This window comes from Cynocephalus volans, chromosome 5, assembly GCF_027409185.1.
Source record: "Cynocephalus volans isolate mCynVol1 chromosome 5, mCynVol1.pri, whole genome shotgun sequence".
NCBI lineage: Eukaryota > Metazoa > Chordata > Mammalia > Dermoptera > Cynocephalidae > Cynocephalus > Cynocephalus volans.
The window spans coordinates 44,866,141-44,891,309 of NC_084464.1; the positions used below are offsets into that span (position 1 = coordinate 44,866,141).

General features: G+C 56.4%; 1 protein-coding gene across 5 annotated transcripts in view; it reads right to left on the reverse strand.

Annotated features, from left to right (window-relative positions):
* Positions 1-937: 937 nt before the first annotated feature.
* Positions 938-25,169, reverse strand: part of COL11A2 (collagen type XI alpha 2 chain) — a 28,351-nt gene continuing 4,119 nt past the window's right edge. Inside the window, exons 5-66 of one of the 5 annotated variants that reach the window (XM_063096328.1) lie at positions 23,550-23,741; positions 22,611-22,688; positions 21,909-21,971; positions 21,057-21,236; positions 18,872-18,931; positions 18,734-18,775; positions 18,465-18,527; positions 18,106-18,180; positions 17,563-17,649; positions 17,257-17,313; positions 17,038-17,091; positions 16,887-16,940; positions 16,734-16,787; positions 16,507-16,560; positions 16,269-16,322; positions 16,145-16,189; positions 15,949-16,002; positions 15,454-15,498; positions 15,209-15,262; positions 15,007-15,051; positions 14,810-14,863; positions 14,520-14,564; positions 14,239-14,292; positions 14,065-14,109; positions 13,849-13,902; positions 13,330-13,437; positions 12,240-12,293; positions 11,926-11,979; positions 11,770-11,814; positions 11,628-11,681; positions 11,452-11,496; positions 11,275-11,328; positions 11,115-11,168; positions 10,872-10,925; positions 10,347-10,454; positions 10,127-10,216; positions 9,904-9,957; positions 9,571-9,678; positions 9,323-9,430; positions 9,130-9,183; positions 8,973-9,026; positions 8,670-8,777; positions 8,396-8,449; positions 8,111-8,164; positions 7,903-7,956; positions 7,505-7,558; positions 7,065-7,172; positions 6,619-6,672; positions 6,381-6,434; positions 6,206-6,259; positions 5,597-5,650; positions 5,232-5,339; positions 5,070-5,123; positions 4,870-4,923; positions 4,508-4,615; positions 4,308-4,361; positions 3,962-3,997; positions 3,720-3,773; positions 3,346-3,613; positions 2,654-2,766; positions 2,107-2,313; positions 938-1,697 (exon numbers count right to left, since the gene is read on the reverse strand). In XM_063096328.1, coding sequence (XP_062952398.1) covers positions 1,557-1,697; positions 2,107-2,313; positions 2,654-2,766; positions 3,346-3,613; positions 3,720-3,773; positions 3,962-3,997; positions 4,308-4,361; positions 4,508-4,615; positions 4,870-4,923; positions 5,070-5,123; positions 5,232-5,339; positions 5,597-5,650; positions 6,206-6,259; positions 6,381-6,434; positions 6,619-6,672; positions 7,065-7,172; positions 7,505-7,558; positions 7,903-7,956; positions 8,111-8,164; positions 8,396-8,449; positions 8,670-8,777; positions 8,973-9,026; positions 9,130-9,183; positions 9,323-9,430; positions 9,571-9,678; positions 9,904-9,957; positions 10,127-10,216; positions 10,347-10,454; positions 10,872-10,925; positions 11,115-11,168; positions 11,275-11,328; positions 11,452-11,496; positions 11,628-11,681; positions 11,770-11,814; positions 11,926-11,979; positions 12,240-12,293; positions 13,330-13,437; positions 13,849-13,902; positions 14,065-14,109; positions 14,239-14,292; positions 14,520-14,564; positions 14,810-14,863; positions 15,007-15,051; positions 15,209-15,262; positions 15,454-15,498; positions 15,949-16,002; positions 16,145-16,189; positions 16,269-16,322; positions 16,507-16,560; positions 16,734-16,787; positions 16,887-16,940; positions 17,038-17,091; positions 17,257-17,313; positions 17,563-17,649; positions 18,106-18,180; positions 18,465-18,527; positions 18,734-18,775; positions 18,872-18,931; positions 21,057-21,236; positions 21,909-21,971; positions 22,611-22,688; positions 23,550-23,741 — 4,605 coding nt within the window. In that variant the 3' untranslated portion in view covers positions 938-1,556. Of the gene's footprint in view, positions 1,698-2,106; positions 2,314-2,653; positions 2,767-3,345; positions 3,614-3,719; positions 3,774-3,961; positions 3,998-4,307; positions 4,362-4,507; positions 4,616-4,869; positions 4,924-5,069; positions 5,124-5,231; positions 5,340-5,596; positions 5,651-6,205; positions 6,260-6,380; positions 6,435-6,618; positions 6,673-7,064; positions 7,173-7,504; positions 7,559-7,902; positions 7,957-8,110; positions 8,165-8,395; positions 8,450-8,669; positions 8,778-8,972; positions 9,027-9,129; positions 9,184-9,322; positions 9,431-9,570; positions 9,679-9,903; positions 9,958-10,126; positions 10,217-10,346; positions 10,455-10,871; positions 10,926-11,114; positions 11,169-11,274; positions 11,329-11,451; positions 11,497-11,627; positions 11,682-11,769; positions 11,815-11,925; positions 11,980-12,239; positions 12,294-13,329; positions 13,438-13,848; positions 13,903-14,064; positions 14,110-14,238; positions 14,293-14,519; positions 14,565-14,809; positions 14,864-15,006; positions 15,052-15,208; positions 15,263-15,453; positions 15,499-15,948; positions 16,003-16,144; positions 16,190-16,268; positions 16,323-16,506; positions 16,561-16,733; positions 16,788-16,886; positions 16,941-17,037; positions 17,092-17,256; positions 17,314-17,562; positions 17,650-18,105; positions 18,181-18,464; positions 18,528-18,733; positions 18,776-18,871; positions 18,932-21,056; positions 21,237-21,908; positions 21,972-22,206; positions 22,329-22,610; positions 22,689-23,549; positions 23,742-25,169 lie in introns of those variants that run through there. The other 4 variants (XM_063096323.1, XM_063096325.1, XM_063096326.1 and 1 more) reach the window with 4 other exon arrangements.

A 25,169-nucleotide genomic window follows, 5' to 3' on the forward strand; every position in this document is an offset into this window, starting at 1 on the left:
GCCTGGAAGGCTGTGGAGGCAAATCCACGCGAGCATGGAGCCTGGCCGCAGCCCTAGCTTTTTACGACCAGCCATGGCAAGCCTGAGGTGGAGGGATAAGGTGACCAGCGGTACAGGTGCAGCAAACATTGCCTTGGAAGCGGGCCTCAGTCTCCCCATTTGCAAAGTGCGTGTTTGGACTGGGCCATCTAAGGCTCCTTCCAGCCCTGAAATCCCTAAAGATGGGGAGAGGGCTGTGTTTGAGGTGGAATCAGGGAGGGCAGACACACCCACGCCCAGAAACCATCTGGCAGGGTGTCAGACCCTGGGCCAGAGGGACTCTGAGCCCCCACGTGATGTCACTGGGCATCCATTTGTGATTCTGTACATGTCACCCAGGCTTTATAAAGTGAGGGACCTGACATCCCAGCTGGAAAGGCCCTCCAAGGAGTAGGATTAAGCCAACCATTTCTGGTAACAGCTTAGCTAGGAAGAAGGAGCACTGGAGGGAGACTGGGGAAGCCTGAAATAACAACACAAGCACCAACACATACACCCCAGAGGAGACAATCACATTATTTAACCATCGGTCAGAATGGACGCTGGGCATAGGGCTAGACAGGATCCTGGGAGTTCCTTCCATCCATATGCTAGACATTAACCTTTTAATTAACTCTTTCCTGAAGGATCAGGGAAGGCGAGGGGCGCCCAGGGGAAAGACTGGGGCAGCCAGGATGGCAGTGAGACACTCGGGGGCTCAGGGCCTGGCAATTTACCAGCCGCTATGGAAGAATTCAGCATTTCAACAGTCTGCTGAATACAGGTTCTGCGCACACCCCTCACTACTCCATTTCTTCCCTGGGGGAGTGGCCTGGTCCTCAAGCACAGGCAGTTCCTGCCAGACCCAGTCCAAGTGAAAGACAACAGCAGGTATGTGGGTCAGGGAGCCACCACCCAGTAGGCGGAGATGAGAGAGCCCCACCCTGGGGAGAGAGTCAGAGCCCTGAGAAAAAAGAGACCATATATTCCGAAGTTCACAGTGGGTGCTACAGGTGGGGTGTGAGGGAGGTGGGCTTCAGCCTGGAAACCCCCCCACACACAGTCACTGAGAAAAACCCTGAGGCAAGGACGGGGGTGCTGGGCCCACCCCTGCAGAGCCCCGGCTCCAACATCTGCTCATTTTTGTTGGCATTTCTCTCTTTATCTTTTATGTTACTTTGTTTTCCACTCTTTAAATAATTAATATAATTACTTTTAAATACAAAATACACAGTGTCCTTTCTCTTCTCTTCCACGTGTTTGGGGTGATTGGGAGGTGATTTTTAAATAAGGGTCTCAGCTCTCTAATGGATGACAGACTCCAGATGGGAGGGCCAAGAGCCCCAGATGCCACCCCTCCCCTGGGGTGTGCTGGCACCCACTTCACCCCTCTCCTGGACTGCCTGACTTGGTGTTCTCAGTGCCTGGTCAAGACCCCCTAGATGGTGTGGAGCCCTTTTGAGAGGTGGCACGGAGCTGACTGACGCTGAGGGATTCCAGGTTGGAATTCCAACAGAAAGGGTCAGACAGAGAAGGTCCTAACCCATGAAGCACACAGGCCCCAGCAGCACCCCACCCCGCCTCGGTGGGGTCCCCAGGTCTGAGAAGGAGGCGTCCAGCACTGGCAGCTGCTCCAGCACAGGCGTTCGCACCTCCAGCACCGTCCGGCCTTGCTGTGCCTTGAAGGGGAGACAGGTGAGAGGGAGAAGTGAGCGTGGTGGAAGCACCCCCACCATAGGTCCCCCAATCTCAGGCCAGGACCCATCCTCTGAGCACCTTGATCCCATCTGGTGACTCAGGATGCATAGACATGGGATGTCTGTGTGACTCCATGAGTGTGTGTGCCTCTGCTGGGCACCTGTGTGTCCATGAGTGTACCCAGGTGAGCCCCACCCAGACGGCTTGCATAAGTCTGGCTTCTATCTTTCCCACCCTCCTCAACCCTCTTGAGCTCCCTCAGGCACATCTGACACCAGGAAGCTGTACTCCTCCCTGCTGTCCTGGGTGCCCTGCCCACAGCTCTTCCCACCTCCTTCCTGCCGTCTGTGTCTGGGATCCGCCTCCCACCCAGTTCTTCCTGGCTCCCACCTGACAACCGTCTCTGAATTCTTTAACATAGGGGCTGGTCTCTGGGCTCAGCTCATCCTCATTGGCCCCCCGGAGTCTGAGGGGACCATCGCGGGCTGCTCCGGAGCATGGGTAGGAGACGTCCTGGTGGGCTGAGACGCTCAGCAGCCGCAGGAAAGTGAGCTGCACCACCCCGACCGGGGAGCCCTCCGAGTCCACGTAAGAGAACTGGAAGGAGAGAGAGGGTTGGGGGCAGGGGAGGCAGATGCCTGATGAGCATCTACAGGACTAGGGCAGGGTCCTGAGCAAGGAATGGGGGGGAGGAGCCAGAGTGGGAGCCAGGGGACTGGGCGTGAAGGAAGACAAGCTTTTGTCTTGGATGGTCAAGGGAAGGAGGCAAAGTGAGCAGCAGAGGATGGGTAAGAAGGAAAGGAGGAGGGAGTCAAGGAGTGGAGAAGGCTCAGTAGGCTTTGTGGTGGCAGTGGCCAGGGAACTTGTCACACAAACCCAGAAACCACAAGGCTCGGAGGGGCGACACACTATGGGGCAGTCAGAGGCCAGCTCTCACCTGTGTGACATCATCCCTGGGCGTCACACACGTTTCCCCTCCTGCTGTAAAGTTACAGAAAACCCGGAAGGCATCCCGAGCACAGCCCTGGTTGGGGTCGACCCAGTACTCTCCTGTTGGTGAGGGAGAGGGGAGGTCAGAGCCACCAAGGTACCAGGCTCCAAGGCGCTCTCTGCCCCTCTTCTCTCCCCCTGCTCCAGCCCTCCCCTCAATGCTGTCAGTCTCCCAGTCCTTCTTTCTCCAACCCAGGGCTCCATAATACATCCCACCCTACTTCGGTTTCCCTCATCACCTTATGTCCTGCCCTGCATGGGATCTCTGACACCCCTGCCCCAACAGTAACCCAGGCTCCTCCAATTGAAGGAGGTATGAGTATGCACGTCCTCACACTGGGTAGCATGTGTGGTCCAGGTGCTCATACATATTCATCTGTGTAAATGCAAGAGCGTGTGTGTTTATCTATTCCTGTAGGCACTGGGCTGATATGAATGAGCTGGTATGCACTGGTAGGACCATAACAGTTGCTGAACTATTGAAATACTTTTGACCTAGTGGGTAAATAGCCACCGTTCCAAGCCCCTCAACCCTCAACCCCAACCCAACACCTTCTCAAGACTCCCTCAACATCCACTCTGCTTGCTCAGTGCCCATGCTGTTGTTAATACTTTTCTGTCCCTGAGGCTGGCACTAACCATCGGGCAGCTCCGGGTGGCATAGCTTCAGGTCCTGGCAGGTGCGAGCAGGGCTGTCCTGCGTCCCCGTTGGCCGCCTCATCTGCTCAATCTCCTCCCGCAGGGAGTCAAGTGAGCCAAAGATCTCCTCCAGCCCCCCAGGACTCCCCGGGGCCCCCCCAGTCATCATGGCCTCATCTTCCTGCACCAGGCGACTTCCATCCACTGAGCGCCGAGTCTTCTTGGGCATCTGGATGGGCAGTGGCTGGATCACCTCGCCCGGGGGGCCCTAGGTGGAGAGACAGATGGAGAAGGCGAGAGACCAGGTCGGTATGAGGGTGAAGCAAAGACACAGAACAGAGAGGGACAGTCAGAGAAGCAGATTTGCAACTCACTGGGTGTCCTGGAGGGCCCTGAATGCCCTTCTCTCCCTTGGGTCCGGCGGGGCCCTGCCAAAGGAGTAAATGAGGTCATGGAGGAGTCAAGGAGCTGAGCATGGGATCAAGGTCACAGAAGGGTCAAATCAGTCTCCCCCTGCGAATGAGGGGCTCTGCTGGGCAGAGTATGTTTGCCCTGGGGAGTCAGTGTCAAGTCCAGCTGGTGGGGAACAAAGGTCAGAGCTGACGGAGACACTCACTGTGGCTCCTTTGGCTCCTTTGGGGCCAGCAGGTCCCTGTGAAATGAGGGAGAAGAAAGAGATGGTCACTGCAGGGGAAGAACGGGACTCGGAGGAATGGAGAGGCAAGGCCAGGGGTCCACAGGACCCTCGGGTTACTACAAGAGGGCAGGCATGAGGGAAAATGGGGACATTTGGAAGGCCTTGGAAGTATCAGGGAGCAAACACTGGGAGTGTGAGGGTACACGGTGGGCACTGAGGACTATGTTTGCTAGGCTGGGGTTGCCATGGAAGTCACTGGGAGGTCACCAGGGGATGGAACAGGGGGGTTTAGGGGATTTAGTGGAAAAACAGATGGGGTACTCACAGGGAGGCCGGGGGGCCCTCCAGGACCAATGGGGCCAGATGCTCCTGGGATACCCTAGAAAAGGGAGGGGCTGGTTCAACTGGGTCCTCCTGCCTACCCCTCCAAAGCTCTGTTCCCTCACCCCACAGATGAGACTCCAACCCCAACATGAATCACCCCCTCGGCTCCCTACACCTTGCAGGACCATGTCCTCTACTCACCATCTCTCCCTTCTGTCCAGGGGAGCCCTGAGGGCCAGGAAGTCCCCGATCACCCTTCTCTCCCTGCTCCCCAGGGGGCCCGATCAGTCCAATGAGACCTGGGTGACCCTAGAGAAGAAGACGGGTGGTCAGGAGGATGTAGGGGGGAGTCACATGGATGGGGAGAGGGCCAAGAAGAGCCAGAGAGGGACATGGGCACAGGGTCTGGAGAAGGAGCAGCAGCTGTGAACGGTCTCCCTGGGTAAAGGCCCCGGGACTGGGTGCTGGGGGCCTGGGGCAGGGTGGTGGGCACCCAGGTCCCTTCAGGCTTCAGGGTGAGGGTGAAGGGAGAAACACCTGGTGCATGTCTGCTTGTCACTTACCTTCTCTCCCTTGGCTCCAGCATCACCCCGGAGGCCAGGAAGCCCTGGGGGTCCCTATGGGGAGACAGGAAGTTACTCTCTTCTGGAAGAGGTGAGTCCAAGTTCCCCCTCCACACCTCCCACTTCCCTCAGGGCTTCAGTGAAGCCCACTGCTCCATGGCACCCCATCCTCTCCCCCCAGCCCAGTCCCAGTCACTCACCACAGGACCTGGAGGCCCAGCCTGGCCCGTAGCTCCAGGACGGCCTTGCTGACCCTGCAGATTCAAGGTACCCGCAGAGGTCAGGAGGAGGTCTCCACACCGCACCCTCTCATGACGCTTCATCCTTGTACCCCAGCCACACCCTTCCACGCCACAACTCACCACTGAGCCCGGGAGCCCCCTCAGACCATCAGGGCCAGGCTTTCCTGCTGGGCCTGCAGGACCCACGGGGCCTGTCTTCCCTGGGGCACCCACAGCACCAGGATCCCCCTGAAACACACACAAGGAATGTGTCCTAAAGGCAGAGGCGGGGGATATGGGGGTGTGGCCCACGTGGAAGGGGTGAGGCAGGGAGGAGGGGCCAAACCCTAACAGCCCCTGGAACAGAAACAAGAATAGGGAACTCCTGTCCCCAAACGGAGCTTAATATGGGAGAGGTGGACATGGGGTAGGCATCTGGAGGCAGAAATCTGTGGGGTGGAAAGATGGAGGGAATGTTCCAGCACCCAGGGTGGCCTCTCCCTCACCTTGGCTCCCTTCTCTCCCTGTCGCCCCTCCGGACCAGGCGTGCCAGCAGGACCCTGCAGATGTGGCAAGAAGGAAGAGAAGAGGCAGTGGGCAGCCAGGCTCAACTCTTCCCTCTTCCTGTCCTCGTAGACACACATACACGCACACACACGCGTGCACAGGCAAACACGCAGAGGGCCAACGCACAGACGGTAAGAATAGGCACAGCTGTACCAGTTGATAAAATACTGAGCACTTCTGCACATTTGTTGAAGAGCCACCTGCCCACACCCCACCTAGTGGCCCATCTCCTGCCCCAGCAACTAAAAGGTTAACCCCTGGCCCAGCAGGGCCCCTCCAGAAAAGCCTGCCAGCCCTCTTCTCCAGCGTCCATTCCGATTGGTCAGTAAACACCACCCCTGGCAAGAACTTACATTCCAAAACCCAGGAACAAACATACCCAAGATCCACAGCACACTTATAAACCCACGTGCTCATGCACACTCATACTCCATCCAGGGACATCCAGACACACGCATCTCCCTGCCCATCCCACCTGCCACTGCCCCAACCCCATCCACCCTGCCAAAGGACTGACACCCAAGGTCCCAGCTATCCACCTCACTTACCCGCTTTCCAAGTGGTCCAGGGGGTCCATTCTCCCCCGTGGGACCAGGGGATCCCTAGAGAGAAAGGAATTTGGGTGGGTGGGTGTTTAGTCTTCAGCCAAGGGACCCCTTAGGAGTGGGGTATAGGTCTGAAAACTTAGGCTCAGTGGGGGTGGTGGGGTCACTGGTCACTCACAGGCTGTCCTGGCTCACCATCCTCTCCACGGTCACCCTTAGCACCATCCTGGCCCTGCAGGGATGAGGCAAGGTCAGAGATGAGCCCCCAACCATCACACCCAAAACTGCCAATCCTGCCATCCCTCTTCCTGCCCTGCCATACCCCCAGCTTCCCAAGACCCAAGCCCGTCAGGCATGCAGAGGCCCTCCATAGGACCCCCACCTCCTTGCCCCTCCCCTCCCTGGGTAACACTCACCCGAGGGCCACCTTCTCCAGGGGGGCCAGGATCACCAGGAAAACCGACAGGACCCTGATCCAAAGGGAGAGCAAGGGTCAGGGTCACAGCCCCCTAAGCCACCCAGAGTCAACACAGACCCCCATGAGCTCCTGCCAAACTCTTCCTCTCTGCAGGAGCACCTACTGGCACCACCCTAGGAAAAGGGTCTCCTGCACCCCCTGTCCCGCCTCATGCACTGCATGCTGTCTAACGCCTTCAGGGTATCAACTAGAGGCATCTCTCATTTTCTCTCTGCATCCTGGGCCTCATGCAGGGAGGGCCTAGGAGACCCCATTCCCCTCCCAGGCATCCCCGGCTCAGGCTCCCCACACTCCAAGACCCTTCCACTCATACGCACCCACATTCCCAGGTCTCTCACTCACAGGACCTTCATCTTAGTCACCCCATCCCCACTGCAAACTCACAGGGTTCCCTTTGGGGCCATCGTCGCCTGTGGGGCCTTTAGGCCCTGGTGGTCCCGCCTCTCCCGGCTGCCCCGACTCTCCTTTCTCCCCACGCTCCCCACGTGGACCCTAGAGAATGAGTGGAGGGTACCATGGTCCCAAGGGGGTCTCGAAGATCAGGTATGCAGCCCCTGCTTCCAAGAAACCTTCAGCCTCCCCCAACCCTCTCTGTGATAATGGGACACAGAAAGTCAAGCTTATAGGGGGAGTCCCCTGACCCCTCTTCCCTTCAAGGAAAAGGCAGCAGGGCTCACTCAGACCTCAAAGAGGAGCAGGGGGTGGCTGGGAGCAGAGACTCCAGGGCTTCAGAGGAGTTCCAGCTCAAGGAGGTCACAGGAAAGGTGGGGTGGGGTTGAGGGAGTGAAGGGTGATGGGGATGGGGCCTCAGAGCCGTCACTCACCTTGACACCGGGCTCGCCCTGGACCCCTGGAGATCCTGACTCTCCTGGCTCCCCCTGCGAAGAGACTGGGGTCAAAAACCTTCTCCCTGGACCGGCCCGTGGCTCACTTGGGAGAGTGCGGTGCTGATAACACCAAGGCCCCGGGTTCGGATCCCATATAGGGATGGCCGGTTAGCTCACTTGGGAGAGCGTGGTGCTGACAACACCAAGTCAAGGGTTAAGATCCCCTTAACGGTCATCTTTAAAAAAAAAAAAAAAAAAAAAAACCTTCTCCCTCCCCCCAAAAATCCTGATATTCCACACATCTCATTCTCTTCTGTCCCCCCAACCAAAATTGGAAGAAGTCCAACCCTCATCTGCCACCCCCAAGACCAGTCTATTCACCCCCTTCCAGTTACCTTCTCTCCAGGGGGACCCAGATTCCCAACACCTCCTGGTGGACCTTGTGGACCCTGGAGGAGGAACAGAAATAGGGGCCATTGCTTAGTGGAGGAGGTGCCATTCCAGGGGCTTCTCTTGGCACCTGAGATGAGACTCGAGTTTATGGTCTGGGGAAAGGGAGGCAGAGGACTAGCCACATTGATCTCAAAGGCCAAGAGGACTCACATCAGCTCCATTGGGTCCAGCTGGGCCTCGAGGTCCCGGGGGGCCAGGTGGTCCCTGGGGGAAACAGATACACCCAAGATGGGGAAGGCGAGTGAGAGAGAGCACAGTGGGCAGGCGTGGACAGTGGAGGTGTGCGTGCAGAGGTCCTGGGTGGAGACGAGGAGGGGCAGCCAGGCCAGGGCACCGCGTGCAGGCAGCATGATCAGCAGTAGGGTGTCGGGGTGAGAGTTGGCTGGGCAAGGGGTGACTAGTAGGTGGGCTGGGGCCATTAGGGGTCACACTCACCATAGGACCCACGTCTCCTGTTTCTCCTTTCTCCCCAGAGGGGCCTGGCAATCCCTGTGCAAGTACACAAAGCACAGACCCAGGTGACCAGCCCTCCCAAAGCACAGCCTAGGTAGCTGGGACCCCACAGTTCCCTCCCCTCAGATTGCACGTGTCCCTAGTCCTCTACCTCACCTCTCCAGTCCTCATCAGCAGGCTGCCAGCAGAGTCTGAGGCAGACAGTATCCCCATCCTGACCCCACCTCTCAGCCCTTGTTCCCCCTGCCCAACTCACCTGTAGGCCAATGGGTCCTGGGGGGCCATTGAATCCTCTTGTTCCTTCATCACCTTTGGCTCCAAAGTGTCCCTGGGGACCCCGAGCTCCAGGCTCCCCATCTGCTCCCTGGGGGGGGGGAGGGGCAGGGACAAGGACACAGAGATGAATCATGGGTCAGGTGTTCTCCATCCACAAACCCCACACAGAGCTAAGCACCAGGCCCAGATCTCCCATTCCCACCCCGAGCCCCAAGGGCAGAAAGGAACTGAGGGCAGACTAGAGGCTGCCAGGACCTCAGGTGGGGACAGAGGGGTCACTCACCGCTGCTCCAGGCTGCCCTACAGGACCAATGGGTCCGGGGGGTCCAGGAGGGCCCTGGGGGAGAAAGAAGAATCAGAGACACCAAAACACAGAGAGAGACCAGTTGAGAATATGGTTAAAGCCCAGGAGGTCAGAAGTCAAAGTCATGGACACTTACATGTTCGCCCTTGTTCCCTTTGGTGCCCTTCTGTCCAGGGTCTCCCACCTCGCCCTGGGAGAAGGCAGACGAGATATTAAAGGAAGGATTTGGGTGGAGTGAGGAGAAAAACAAGAAAGAGGCTTAGGAGCCATGCCCAGATCAGCAATCTCATGTGGAGAGAAGACTGTTCAGCGCCTGCGGGTCCTCTCACCTTGTCTCCGTCCTCTCCAGCCACGCCTGGGGGTCCAGCAGGACCAGGAAGCCCCACAGGACCCTGCACCCCATCACGGCCAGTTGGACCAATGGGGCCCTTCTCACCCTGTGGGAAATGAAGAGAGGAGCCGTGGCCTGGAGGTGACCCTCACCCTCAAATATCCCCGTAGGAACCCTCCGTAGCCCACCACCCCTCAGCTCACAAACCCCTCGCCAGCATTCCTCCCCAGGGCCCCCCACACTCACCGGGAGGCCTTTCTCTCCTGCAGCTCCAGGGGGACCCTGTGGGCCTGGGCGCCCTGGGGGGCCAATGGGTCCCCCCGATCCTGCTGTGCCTCGCTCCCCAGGGGAGCCCTGAGAGAAGAGATGGAGTCAGATACCCAGGAAGGAGACCCGAGCCCACCTATACCAGAGGACCCTTGACCATGACTCCCAGGAGAAGAGCCCAAAATTGGATGTGTTATGGCTGACTCTCCACTCCCGCTGTCCAGCCCCACAGCCCCTGCCTACCCAGATGCGACTCCTCACCCGCCCCTTTCCCAGTTCCTTCCCACTCCACCCCAGGGACCCCAGACTCACTGCAGGGCCAGGGGGACCAGCGGGACCTTCATTCCCTTTCAATCCAGCTCCACCCTATGAACCAGAGATTTGGGGCAACAGGTGAAACGGGAAGGTGGAACTTCACAGGAATGGGGCTCAGGGAGGGGAGACAGGCTCAGAGAGATGGATGGGGAGTGACACGGAGGGGTGTCAGGATGCTTGGTGACCTGTTACAGGCAGTCGGGTTTGGGGTCACACTCACAGCAGTGCCTGGGAGGCCCCTCTCTCCTGGGAAGCCCCTCAGACCAGCTGGACCATCTTTCCCTGGGGCCCCAGTGGGACCAGGGTCACCCTAAAAGGAAAGGAGAGGTGATGAGCCACAGCCATGCTGCCATGTCCCCCTCAAGTCCCCAATTATCCATTCCCTTCAGCACCCCAACCCCTGGTCCCCCAAGTTCCCCTCTGCCCGGCCCCTCGCTGACCTTTGTTCCTTCTTTTCCAGGTGTCCCAGGCAGTCCCTGCTCTCCAGGAGGCCCTGGGGGGCCTGGGTGACCTCTCTCCCCCATGGGCCCAGTTTCTCCTGCTGCTCCCTAGGAAAAAACAGAGTCCCCACTCTCAGACCCTTCCTCCCACTGTCTGCCCAAAGAGCCCACCCTGGTGCCCCAAAATCCCTCCTAGAACCCTTTATCCCTGCCCCAAAGCTTCTGGGAAATTCCTGGGGGCTCTCCTGGGCCACCGCTGGGCTTTTTCCTCTCCAGCGTGGAGTAACTGCGCCACCTTGTGTCCATATTGGGGAACTGCCTCTTCTCCAAGACAAGAAAATGAGAACAGGCCCAGGAAACAGACTGAAGTTCAGGACCCCTGCCTCAAATCCCAGACTCCATTACTGATCCTAGTGCCAGGGGCCTGGGTCAGGCAAGCCAGGGACAGGGGTGTGTGACTTGGAGAAGAGGAGCAGATACTAACTCCAGGGTCTGGAGTCCATTCTCTCCTGGAGACAGACCTACCTGAGGTCCCACCACTCCTGGAGGGCCAGGGGGGCCGGTCTTCCCTTGGAAACCCTGAAAGAGGAAGAGAGGAGAATGCAGTCAGAGCAGGCACAGACACCATGGGGCAAATCCCCAGGCTCCCAGAGGAAGGGGAGGGTCACACAGAGCCCCGGGCCGTGGGTCTGAGCAGCACCAGGGTGCGCTCCACTCTGCCTTCCAGACAGCTCTGGGGTCTGAGGGTCTGCGTGAAGCATCACTTACCACTTCTCCTCTCTGGCCTGGGTGTCCTGGCAGCCCGTCCTTCCCAGGGGGGCCCTGGAAGGGGTTCAGATGTCAGGGGAACTCCAGGCTGGGAAGGGGGATCGGGAAGAAGGACACTGAGAACGAAGGTAGGTCAGAGGTCAGGAGTCAACTTACTTACCGGGGGTCCCTTGGGGCCAGGAAATCCATTGGGGCCCTGAGGTCCAGGGAGACCCTAGAGACAGAGCTGGGTTGAGTCAGGAGAATGGGGACAGGTGCCGGGCAGGGGTGAGGAGGGGACTGGCTCCACTCAGGCTCCCTGGGGAGCACAGGAACAGGAGACTCAAGCCACACTCACCCTCTCTCCGGGGGGCCCGTGGGGGCCATCACCACCTGATGTTCCCTGCAGGGGAGGGAGAAACAGAGTCAGAGAGTGGGAGGAGCAGCTTTCCAGCTATCCCCGAGGTAGAGGGGTGCAGAGGAGCTGGGGCTTGACGAACAGAGGACAGAGGGAGCTCTGCAGAGACCACTAACCTTTGCTCCAGACTTCCCAGTGGCACCTCGGGGTCCCCGCTGACCCCGTGGACCCTAGACAGAGAGGAGGGGAGTTGTCAGAAAAAAACAAACACACCTCTTTAGATCTTGAGCTGCCCCTTTCTCTCCCCACTGCACTCACCGTGGGGCCCCGTTCTCCCCGAGGCCCTGATTTCCCCGACAGGCCCTGGTGGGAATAAAGTAGAGAGAACATCACCCAGGGCACAAGCCCCCACAGAGCCCACTCCAAACCACCCCCCAATATCTTCCCCTACACCCTCTCCCTTCCCTAGCTTACCCGGGCTCCCTTCTCTCCACTGGCTCCAGGAAAACCAGGAAAACCCAGAGACCCCTGGAGAAGATGGAGAAGGGGGGATATTGAGAAGTCATAAAAGGGGAGAGCTTGGGAAGGGCCAGAGAGCTCAGGAGAGGCCACGGAGGCAGCAGTGTGGGAGACCTGCGCACTGCTCTCCGGGCCTCTGTTGCCTCATCTGTAGAATGGGAGTTGGCTAAACTCTCTCTAGGGCCCCCCACTGCTCTGTTAGTCTGTGCTTCCTGGAATCAAGGGTCAGGGAAGGGGAAAAGAGGGGCACAAATAGGACATCACATCACCTTGGGACCCTGGCGTCCCGGGTAGCCAGGCAGACCAGGAACACCCAGCTTGCCCTGCGGAGGGACAGAGAGCAATTAGCAGTGAGAGGAGCCACAGATACCATTCCATCCCTGGAGATCCCAACCCTCAGAGATGAGAACCAGCCCTCATCCAGCAACACTCCCCACCAACCTCCCCGCCCCTGCCCCTCATCTCCTGCCCACAGGTTGCCTGGCTTTTGTAGCCTCTCCTTCCTGAAAGTAGATTTTCCCAACTATGCTGGGTTCTTGCTTCCTCTGTGTCTGGAGACTGAAACCTGCGGCCACATCAAGTCCTTCAGGGTCACTATGACCTAGCCACTGCCTGTCTGTCCACTGCAGTTCCAGTCTCCTAGCACCTACTCCTGATCCACCAGACCAGTCCTCTCGAAGGCCTCCGCCCCTTTGCTCACGCGGTGCACCACCCGACTCCCCCGCATGCACCCCCTTCCTCCTGATACTCCAGAGCTCGTCCTGCCAGGTGGCTGTGGAGCAGCGGCTGGGAGCAGGGCTTCTGCAGCCACTCTGCCTTGGCTCAAACCCTGGCTCTGCCCCTCACTGTCCATGCTATTGACAAGCATCTAAACATCCCTGTGCCTCTGCAAAACCTCATCTGCAAAACAGGACTGCCATATGCCCACCTCACAGGACTGACAGGACGACTTAGCACAGTGCCTGGCAGTTAGCATGGGGCAGCGCTGGGAAGAGTTAGCTCTGGAGGTCGCAGGTCTCACCTCCCCTTTGACTCTCTCCCTTCTCAGAAAGCTGACTGCTCTGAGTCTGGACACAAGTTCACTCTGCCTCACACCTACAGTCAGTCTCTCTGCCTTATCTCCACCAAACTCTTCATGACAAGGACTTTTCCTTGACTTCTTATATGTCCCCTCTCAACCCATCAGTGACCAGGAGGTACGGTACACACAGACAGGAGCAGAACTAATTCATGGCCATCTTTAACTGACTAGGTGACTTCAACTGTTGTCATCCCCATGCCCACCCTGACCCCAGTACCCAAGCTGACATCCCTCCACATCCCCAGAGGACCCAGGCACAGATCCCTCATCTCTGTCACCTTCTCGCCCACGAGCCCAGGGGGTCCAGGGTCTCCAGTGGGTCCAGTGCGTCCCTTCGGTCCCTCAGGACCATCCTCTCCCCTAGAACCAGGGACTCCAATCTCGCCCTGAGTGAGAAGGTTGAAGAAGTGAGTATCTGGGACTGGAGGGGTCTGGGCCCCAGAGGAAAGGTGGACACCAGTGAGGCTAAATGGGATTGGCGAGAGTCCCAGAAGCTATTGCATGACAGGGACAGGACATGTTGTGATCGGAGGGCCCATGTGACACAGACAGTGGATCTGTCATCCTACTGGGATAAGGCTGTAAAGGGAGCACAGCACAGGAGTTGGGAAGTCTGGGAACTCAAGGTAATAGGCTGGTGATTGGGGTCTCTAAAGTGGAGGATCATGGATAGAGCGTGGTGCTGGTAACACCAAAGTCCAGGGTTCAATTCACGTATGGACCAGCTATAAAAAAAAAAAAAAGTGGAGGATCATTAGGACACGGAGTCGGGGGACCAGTGAGGGGTTTCTACTCACCCTGTCACCTTTCACGCCTATGTCACCTTTGAACCCAGGAAAGCCATCCTCGCCCTGAAAAAGAGTGAGAGGACAGCACAGATGATGGAGAACGTGGGTGCAAGTGTGGATTTCAGGAGCTGAAGGGCAGCATGGGGCAGGCTGGAGGGAAGGAGATGGACAGAAAGGCTGAAGGTGCAGGACTGAGATGCTGGGACGTTGGGACACAGTGCTCACCTTTTCACCTTTATGACCCTTCAGACCCCGAATTCCATCCACTCCCTGGAATTAGAGGAGGGATAGAGATAGGTGATCAGGGGACAGAGGCTGGGTTGGAAGGACCGAGCCCCTCAGACCGCACCTCGCTCGCCTGATGGCAATCCTTTATCTCCCAGCCTGGTGGTCGGTTACCTTGACACCTCGAGGTCCTGGGTATCCTAGAGGACCCTGAGGTCCAGATGGACCCTGGAAGAAAAGAGGCATTGAGAAAGGGGCCCCAGGCCTCACGGTGTGGGCCTCAGGAGGTAGGAGAAAAGGAAGCAAGTAACAACATTAGAGTCTGGACAGGGTTTCAGGGCATGGGAGCTGGCAATACTGTGAATGATGAGACAAGGGAATCCCAAGGACTTTGAGGCCCCAGAGTCTGGGTGGAGACTCGTTCAGGGACTGAAATGAGGCACGGAAGATCTCACCTGGTTTCCTTTGGTTCCAGAGGGACCTTCCTTCCCAGGATGACCCTGGGGGTAGAGGAGAGAGAATGTGACCACTAGCCCCTGTCACCTTCCCTGCACCCCTCCCTATTGCTTCTTCCATCCCCAATTGTCCCTGTGACCTAATGAAGCCGACTAACCATGGGCAGGCACCACCAGTGACCTTCCAGGGCAAGGGACACACTATGGATGGTCACTGAAGAAGCTTGGAGGCCATGCACTGGGGTGGACGGCCTAGGGGAATTTGGGTTAAGAGGTGGGGACCCACTCACCGGGGGTCCGTCTGAGCCAGGCATGCCAGGGAGCCCTGGTTTCCCTCGAGGACCCTGCAAGAAGAGGAGACTCAGCATCACTAGAGGTCACTAGAGGGGTTAGGTCTGAACATAGCTAAAATCCCAGGAGACACTTAGGTGCCTCCCTCTACCACCCCCTGAGAAGCCCCTGTCCCCCAAATCACTTAGTTATTTACCTTCTCTCCATGAGGGCCGATGGCACCCTGGGGCCCAGGGAGACCCTACGCACAGGGAGAGGAAGTCACAGGGGGCTCGCAGAGAGGGCCGTTCTCTCCCCCAGCCAGCCTCCCCATTCAGAACACAGGCAATAAAGGTCTGGCCCATGTGGAAGCCCAGGGGAAGTTGCTAGAATTGGGGGGGATGGACAGGACCACTCACCTGGGTCCCAGGAGTGCCCTGTTGTCCAGGAGGTCCTGGCTCTCCCTGGGGTCCCTAGAAATAGGCAATCAGGCCGGGGTCAGGAGTGGTGACAGAACAAACTTAGGGCAGAAAGCCAAGTCCCTGCAGGGACAGCCAGGAGGGCAGGAGCAGGAAGCAGGCAGGGGTCAAAACAGTGGTGAAGAGGACCCAGACAGGGACCTCATGGGCAAGGATCGGGGTGGGTCCACTTGCTCAGCACTCACCAAGCTCCCTTTGGGGCCGTGGGGACCATCCATGCCTCGGACTCCCTGAAACATGAGAGGTACATAAGCCGGCTGGGAGGAGGGGCCAGGGCCCTGCAGGGACCTGTGGTTTCTGAGAGGCCTGGCCATTCCAGCGGTGGGATGGGTGGGACGGCAGACACACATCAGTCAGACCTCCAGTTCATCCCAAACCTAAGCAAACAGCCGGCCCAGATGCACAGGGCGTGGGTCTGTGGATCAGTGGGTTTGTGGGCTTTTGTTTGTGTTTTTCTTGGAGATTTTTTCAGCTGTGTGCAGAACCCTTGATGCTCTGCACCATACGACACCCCAAGTGCAGCTGGAGGTGAGGGCTGGGTGGGGGCCAGGGAGGGTGTCACTCACGCAGAGCATGGAGACAGTGAGGAAGGGGAGAGGGAGAGGAAGGCAGCTGGGAAGGGTGGAGAGTTGGAGAGGTTAAGGGGTAAGGTCAGGGTCGGAAGTCAGGGAGCCACTTACCGGGGGTCCAGGAATGCCAGGTGGGCCTTTGGGACCAAGGAGACCTCGAGGTCCCTGCATTTGGGGTGAAAGGAAGAGATAGCATGAACGGGTGAGAGAAAAATATGTCCCTTTCGTGCCCATGTCCCTCCCCTGGCTTCCCCAGACCGCCTCCCCACCACCACCACCACCCCACCCTAACCCACTGGACACTCACCGACTCTCCAGGCAGCCCCCGAGGCCCAATCTCGCCATCATCTCCCTGGAGGAGAACATGGTGAGGCAACTTTGCCTTCTAGACCTCTCCCATACCCAGCCCCTGCCCCTGCCACAAAACTTACCCGCTCTCCATCCTCACCAGGGGGCCCAGGAAGGCCCTGGGCACCACTATCACCCTAGAAAATAGGAAAACAGGGAAGAGGGGCCTTGGAACCTCCAGCACAGGCAAACACGGGCCCTCTTCAGTTACTCAACCAGTGAGCTCCTGCTCAGCCCCCAGCTTCCTTTCCTAGCCTTGAGATCCTCACCTCCCCTCCCCTCAGCAGATCTACCCCCCATCCTACTCCCCAATATACTCACCCTATGTCCCTTCTCCCCAGGTAACCCTGGGAGTCCATCAAAACCTCGGTCACCCTAGGAGGAAGAGGGGCAGCCAGAGTGAAGGCCTCCAGCCCTCCCAGTAGCCCTCCTAAGTGGGAAGGGGCTGCATCCTGGGGGAACCTGGGGAACTACGTCATCCCAGGAAATGAATGAGCCCAGATGGGGCTGGGAGCTACAGGTGTCAGAGAGGGGCCCAAGCCTGTTACCTTCACTCCAGGTTCTCCAGGCATCCCTCGGGCTCCATCAGCACCAGCTCTGCCCTGGAGGTGCAAGGGAAGTGTCAGAGCAAGCAGGGGCGCCGTCCTCCCCACTCCACGCCCGCCTCCCACCGACACCCATCCCCTCCCTGGGGCACTCACCCTCCGTCCAGCCTTGCCAGGAGGGCCTGTGAGGCCCTGAGGTCCTCTGGGGCCCTGGTGAGGGGAGAGACAGGGGCAGGGTTAATGGACACAGACAGAGGGGGTCACTGGATTGGGATCAGGTGTGGGGGGTTGTGGGGAGGGCAGCCACCTGAGGTCCTAGGTCTCCAGATTCTCCCTTCAGGCCAGGGCTCCCAGGTTGTCCCTGGCAGAGAGATGCAAGGATGACCATGTTGAAGGACACATGCAACAGTGACCTCAAAGTCCTCCCCAAAGAAGTGAAACAACTTCAATCTGGTTCTTTTCGAGAACTCTCCATACTCTCACACACAAATAAAGGATCCTCTACTCCAATACCCCACTCACTCACCAGGGGTCCAGGGCGGCCTGTGTATCCCATGGGGCCAGGGGGTCCACGGAGTGCCAGCTGGGGAAGCGGGGAGACAGCAGAGCTGGGGGAGAGGCAGCTGGAGAACCCCCAGCCCCAGCACACCCTCCCGATTCGCCCTTCCACTCCTGACCTTCCTTCCGCCGTCCTATATTCCCCCAACCTCCCGCTCAGCTCCAAACCAACCCAGACCCTCCACTGCCTCACATTCACTCCAACCTACCCTTCCAGCCCCTCCTTTCCCACCATACCCCTCCCTCCACCACAACACTCTCCAGCCCAGCTCACCCGTGCCTGCTGCAGAATCGCCTGGGCCTGAGCCTCCTGGGCTGCCACCACAGGGCCCTTGTCACCCCCACCACTGCCAAACCGGAACTAAAGGGCAAGGAGAGAAGGCCCAAGTTCTCTTCCAGGAAACCCATGTGACTGTCCCACCCAGAGGCTTCGTCCAGCATTTCTGCCCCTTCTCAAGCAGCTCCCCTGAGTTCTGTCTGGAAAACCACTTAGAGATTTTCAGAAACTCAACTCCTGCCCTCCTCTCCCTCTCTCTAGCCTCCCAAAAGACTCTCCTTTGGTTCTAGACCCCCTGAAATATAGGAGTTTCTGCCCCATCCTAGATGGTCCAAATTTGGTTCTAGAAGACCCACGTTTGGTTCTAGGTCACCCAATGAGGCCCCGATCCCCTGTACCCCCATCCCAAAGACTAATCCTTGTTGGGCTGATGATCTTTAGAGACTCCTATAGCGTTCCTGCCCTTCTGGTTCTTGGTGACACAACACGATTCCTCTACCCTCCCCATCGGCTCGTTCCAAAGCCCAGAAAACAACTCACTGGGAGCATGAGGGATGTTCCAGGAGGGCCAGGGGCCCCATCAGATCCAGGGAGCCCAGCTCGGCCAGGGGGACCCTGGAGTGAGGAAAGCATGAGAGAGATAAGGTGACAGATAGGGGGAAGTTAGGGTCTCGGTATCATTTAAAACCCTCCTCAAAAGAATAAATGTAGACTTCCCTAGATCTTTCCTGAACACCCCCTCCACCACAGTTCTGCCCTCCTTTCTGGGTGCTGGGACACACAACACCCCCTCATTCATTAATCGGCCAGCTAACAAGAAATTGCTGAGCATGGTACTCCCCCATTGGGTACAAGCCCCCCACCCCCACCCTGTACACACACACAGGATACACCCTTACCCTCTCGCCAGGGTCTCCTACTGGGCCTGGGTTGCCCTGGATGCCAGGGGGACCAGTCAGTCCCTGAAGAACAAAAGAAGAAGGGGTCAGGTGTGGGCATTTAGACAGAAGAGGGGCATGTGGCTGAAGGGTGGGACTCTGGGAAGTTCTGACTGGAAGGAGTCTCTGGAGTTCTGAGGAGCCCTGGGCATATGTGGGGAGGGCACAGAAGAGCATGTAGGAAGGCTCTGAAGAAAGAACAGAGGCTAACAGCTCACAACTAGACTCACCGCAGGGCCTTCTGGGCCAGGGGGCCCCTCCACAAGCATACCCTGTGGAGTCAAAGGTTAAAAGTCAAGGTTCAGCACCCTCCCCCCTGTCTTTCTCTTCTTTCCACTGCCCTCAGCTCAGTGACCAGTGTAACTTACAGGTTCCAGCACCGCAGGCTCTCCCTTCTCTCCCTTTAGCCCCCGGGGTCCATGGGCAGCCTGAAGGAGACACACATGTAACCCCCAGTGGGGCCTGTGAGCAGCCAGGACACCAGGATTGCCCCATCCCAACTCAAACGTGCATTCTTGGGTCCTACAAACACCTCCTGGACCCTACCTCCAAATCCCCCAGGCCTCCCAAACCCCCTCTTCACAGGTTTCCCAAGCTAGCCAAGGAGACCTTGGCACTCCCCGTCCCTAGTTCCCAGCCCCACCTCAGCAAACACAACCTCTCCATCTTCCTGAGATCCTCTTTCAGGAAGATCTCCAGATCCTTCCTGGGATTTCAATCCCCAACCTTCCAAAACCTTCTTCTGGAGGACCCCACTCTCTCACCCAAACTTCTGACCCCAGATATCCTTAGAACCTTAAGAAACCACTCACTTCCTCACCTTTACCCCAACCCATTTTTTTATGAATCTCTCTAAGATTGTGGGTAGATTTTTAAATGGAAATGGGGGAGAGCACAGACACATATAAGAACCTGATGAAAGCTGAGTCTTTCTCCAGAAGAGAAAAAGTATATGCTTTTATGCCCAGAATTTTACTTAGAATTTCAAGGGATTCACAAGTTTTAAAACTCCCCAGAGTTTAAGCATCCATATTCTAAGTAGATTTGGAGAGTAGTCCCCACTGATATCCCAAACTCAGGCCTTACAACTGGCTTTTAGAAAAATATAGCTCTTGGCCTCAGTTACCCGAGCCCCAGAGCAGACGCCTAATCTCCCCAGCTTCTCTCCCAGCAAGGATGCTACTCCTCTCGTCCTCATCTATACTCCAAGCCCACCATTCCCTCCCTTTTACACTTCCAATCAGATGCCTATCCCCAACTCTAGGGCCAGAACCAAGATAAGGACAGGGAGAACGGGGACATTCACCACCAGCCCAGCTCTCCCAGCAAAGTTCATCAGAACGCCCTCCCTCCCTCCCTCCTAACCAAAGAGCAATGATCAGTCGCCAAACTCTCCCAAATCCCAGATCACGCCCAAATATCCAGAAAGCAGCATAAGGGAAAGGCAGCAGAGGGTCAAGGAGGGCAATATTAGAGGAGGGAGGTGCAGGATGAGGCAGGGTAGAAGAGGCAGCCATGACTGCAAGGCAGGCAAAAGATGAAGTGGAGTAGACAGGAAATACTCCTACTGACAGGGAGTGGTTAAAGACACAGGAAACAGTGAAGGGAGATGGAACAAAGGGACAAACACTTGGAAGCAAGAATGATGCCAGGGCCAAGAAAAATTAAACATGGCCAAGATAGCTAGAAAACAAACTGGACAAACGGGAAGTGGCTGGACAGACAGGAAGCCGCTAAGAAAAGAGGATCTGGGAAGTGGACCTTCCACAACAGCGTGGCTACCATGACCAAGAGAGAAAAGAAATTCACAAAACAGAAAGTGACTCCTGCAGAGGGAATTAGGACAACGAAAGGCAATTCTTCCAGAAAACACAAACATCAAGGCTCAGCACACAGGAAGTAGCCAGGGTAAATATCTAGGCCCACAAACGAAACTTTATGATTTGGATGACCTGAGACACTCAGGAAGTAGCTTATTGTCAAAGGAAACTGTCACAAGACAGCATGAAAACTTAAGTCAGAACACAAATAAATCCCTTTCAGTCCAATCTGACGGAGTCACCAAGATGGATGTCATGGCTGGAGAAGACAGGAAGGGACAGACAAGAAGTGGCTTGTAGGTTAGAAAATGTGGTACAGGAAATTAGCTCATTTGTCAGCAACGTGGACAAGAAACTGTTTGGGCTAAGAAGAAATGATGGAGACAGACTAAAAACGGACACAAGGTAAGGGCTTACTGACCAAAAGTTTTATGAAATCCAGCTTGATTTACACAGGAAGTGGCCAAGAAAGACAGGAAATGGCCATAGGATTAAAAATATCCCAATTGCCCTGTGCAGAAGTATCCTCAAGGAGTCGCAGGGTAAGACATTTGGTGAGGGAAGGCAAGAAATAATCTTTTCAAGCAACACATACATCTTATGTGAACAGAAAATGGCAAACTACCAACGGGAAGTAGCTCGCAGCCAACAAACAACGATCAAAAACAACAGGAAGCCATTTTTGTAGCTCCCACTGGCGGTCAAGAACGGAAGAGGAGCTCCTTTCACTTACGGCTCCTGAGAGGGCTGTCTCCGCAGAGAGGGCAGGGCCAAGCGCCGTCTCCTCACGATAATCGTCCCCATAGCCATAGGTGTAATCGTAGGGCCCTGGTGGGGGGTCTGTGCCACCCTCCCCATATTCCTCTGCCTGGAACCTGTTGGCTGTGGGGGGGACCTGGAGATCTGTCTGCTCCTTCCCGGGAATGGGGATGGAGAAGGGGTAGACAGGGGCATTAGGACTAAAGAGGAGGTTTTCCCTGGACCCCAGGCTGTGACAACCCCTAGCCCAAAGGATTCTGAGGGTAGTTGGGACCGGATTTTTTTCACTCCAGAAGAGCAAGGGGAGCTGTTGTATAGAAAGGGGATGGTCATCAAAGGCTGAAAATGGGAAGTGATGTCCAGAAAATGGGTCTGGTGGGAAGGAATGCTGGATAACAAGAAGGGTAGCCGGAGGGCTGGACACAGAGTGGACAGTCCATGGACATAATGACAGGCAAAGAAGTGCAGGGAACAAACTACTAAAGAGAGAGACTGGGAGAAGAGAAAAGGTCACAGCATTGGACAGAAAACAGCTCCTGGGGAAAAAAATGTGACATAGAAAGTAAGACCATTTGACACCAACATGGAGAGGAGGTTACTCTAGAATCAAAGAATAACAGAAGGAGGCCTGGACACGGAAGAAAAATGGCTGTATTTAGCAGACCAATAGGTCTGGAGGAACCAGAAGACAGAAGACTATAAACGGATACGACAAAGAGCCCTCCGGCCAGTGGAGGGCTGGCTCATCAAGATGACATGGGGCAAGGGGGGTGCATCACAGATTCCCATTGTCCCCAGCTGGGGCAAGGGTGGGTGGTGGAGTTACCTCCTCAGGGGGTGGCAAGGGGCTGGACTCCAGGATTCCTTCCTCTTCACCTGGGGTGGGGTACTGACCCCAAGGGGGAGGAGAGAAGGGTAGCATGGGGTGGGGAGGAAGGAGAGTGGAGGTTAGCAGAGGGGAGGCAAAGCAGCACCTGTCCCCCTGGAGAGCAGTGTCTGTCTGTGCTGGGGGATGGGGGAAATCTCAGATCTTGCAGCCCCTTTGGAGGGGGGACAGTTTGGGGAGAGTGAATCTCCAAGATCATAGAGGTTTGGGGGCAGAGATCTGGATGCCCCAGCTCTACCTGCCGGTAACCGCTGCCTCTGGTCCGTGGGGAGCCCTGGGCAGTAGGGGGAGCTGCCTGCCGAGCTGGGCGTCGGGAGGTAGGAGGCTGGCCCCGTGCTGGGCCAGAGCCTCCAGTTCGAGAGGGCCTCCGGCCTGGTGAGGGGGGCGCCTGCCAGGCCGCTGACCTCTTGGCAGGTGTGGTAGACTTTCTGGGAGGGGTCCAACGCCCCCTAGGGGAGGGGAGAGCCCTGTGGCTGGGGCTCCGAGGCTGCTGCAGCAGAGAGACATGGGAGGGGGCAGTGAGTAAGTAAACTCCTGTAATCTAAATATACGGTGTCTCTCCCTACAGACTGGGGAGGGGAGGAAGGGGTCATAGGAGATGTTTGCAAGGGGTGCTGGGAAAATGGGGTCCCTCAAGTTTACCTGATAATCAGGGGTCGTCCCCGCAGTCATCACATCGTAATAGGGGGGCTCGTAGTCATAGTAGAGAGACTCAATGGGCTGGGATTAGGGAAGCAGGGGTGGAAATAGGTAGGAAGGGGATGGGGCAGTTGGAGGAGGGGAGGGGTGGGGAGTGGGAAATAAGGAGATGGTGTGAGATTTGGGAAATAGAGAGTTGAGGATCAGGAGAGAGACGGAGAGAAGTGGGAAAGCGGGAATGGGTCCCACATGTGGGACAGAAACAGACATGATTAAGAGATTGACCCTCCAATCTCCAGACCGCTGACCCAGATTATATCTGTCACCCTAAGCATCCAGACTGCCCAACCCAGTCTCTCGCCTTCCCCCCACCACAACCCCTAATCTTGCACCTCCATGTGCAGAGGGGGCCGGAAACTGGGCTCCCCACCCGCACACTTTCACAGACCCACCACTCCCTTGGGATTCCCTCTAACACTAGTCCTTCCCCATTTCTCCTCCGTGGTGAGACCATCTCAACTTCTTTCTCCCTGTTTTGGTCTCCTGTACTCTGCTCTCCCACCTACCTCCCCAAGTCTCACCCCCCCCCCCACTCTCTCCCAATCTCTTAATTCAAGGAAGGGATGGGAAACCCAAGGATGAAGTTTCAGGAAGACTGGCAGAGGAGGAGACACAAGCAGGGACACAGCTCCCAGCCGCAAATTCTTCATAACGACTCTTTTTATTTTTAAATGAAAATAAAAAGGTTGATGAATGGGTACTGGGAGGAGGGGGGTAATGGGAATAGGGAGGTAGGGTTGGGGAGGACAACTAGGGAGGGCAGAATAGGGGCCCAAAATGGGATGTAGAGCTCTGGAACATTGCAAGAATTCCCTGGGGAGATGTCTGGGTGTCTTCCCTCCTGGAGTGTGCTGTGGCTGGGGGTTCACCCAGCTCCCTCACCTGTCGCTGGGGTTCCTGGTTTTGTGGCCTGTGAAGTCTTGATGGTTGCTGCTTTGGAGATCTCTGGACTCTGTGAGACTGTTGGTTCTGAGGTCTCTCCTTCTGGCCCCCTTCACATTCCAGCTCCTTCTGTTCACAGGATTCATAGGCAGCTTGGACCCCCGGAACAATGACAAGCTCCTGCACATCACCCTGCAAAGACATGAGGAAGGAAGACCAATGGAGAGAGGCACAGAGAGATTCAGAGAGAACAGAGGGAGTAGTCTGAGATGAAAGGTAGGAAGCCAATCCTAGGTAAAACTGTATAATGGGAGCAGGTCATTGTCAGCATCCTTTGTGCACAGCCCTTTTCAGCTTTCAAAAGATTTCATGGGACATTCATCATAACTGGGAAAGTCAGTACAGCAAGGATCTTTATGCCTATTTTTCAGATACATTCCATACAGAAAAATTCAAAGGGGAAATGACTGGCCTAAGGTCATTCAGAGTGGCAGAATCAGGACTAGAATCCACACCTTCCAACTTCAAGTTCCACACACTCTGCCTCCCCCCACCCCTTGTGGTAATGCGCAAGCCTTTTCACAGTGGCTTCTGGAGACAGTGGTCCAGTCTTAGTTGCCTTGGCCTTCCAATGGCACTGATAATGAAAATTCTCAGGACCTCTAGAAATGGGAGAGGAGGAACCCACTTCTGAATTCCAATGACATTTATTTGTGCCCACACATAGTGCTCAGCACACCCTGCCTTGTGCTGAAGTTTGGGGATATTGTCTCATCTACAGAGCCAAACTGGGAGCTCTTGGAATGAGCTCTCCTTGGTCAGCAGGTATCCAAAAAATGTTGATTGGCTGGGTTGGTGGATGGACGGATGGATGAGTGGATAGATGGGTAGATGAGTGAATGGGGGCTCAAATGCATTACTGATTGGCAGCGTCAATTGGGAGTAGGCGAGTGGGAGGTACAGAGTAGATGGAAGCAGATTGGTGGGTAGGTAGATGAATGGAATTGTATATGTGGGTGAATAAATGGTTGCATGAGGAGTGGGTGGGTGAGGAGACAGGTGGGTGAACATATTGAAGGAAGGAGTGGTTGAGTTGGTGGAAGGATCACTGGGTTGATGGGGTTGGGGAGTGGGTGGATAAGCAAACAGATGCACAAATGGGTTGAAGAGGATGGATGGATGGAAGGATATACGGATAGATGGGTGGTTCGAAGAGGGGAGTGGTTGAGCAGGGGAAGGATAGGCAGGTGGGTGGAAACAAACCTAAATGCATGAGTAGGTGGGTAAGTGTGTGAAGGACAGGTGGGTGGGTGAATGGGTGAGTGGGTGGTGGAAACATGTATGTGTGCATGGGTGGGTGGGTTGGTGAGTAGGTGAATAGGTGAGCAAGTGAATGGATGGGTGGGTGAATAGAGCGGTTAAAGGGACCACTGGGTGGGTGGACTGATGAAGACTGAATGACAGAATAAGTGGCTGTGGACAGTCTGCTATATAAGCAGGCATCTAGTTCTCTAACGGAGAAAATTAGCCCTAACGATAGAAAATGAGAATAAAAATTCATGAGAAGAAAAATTAATGCCTAGGGAATAAAAAGATGGAGTGCTGGGGCCAGAAGGGAGT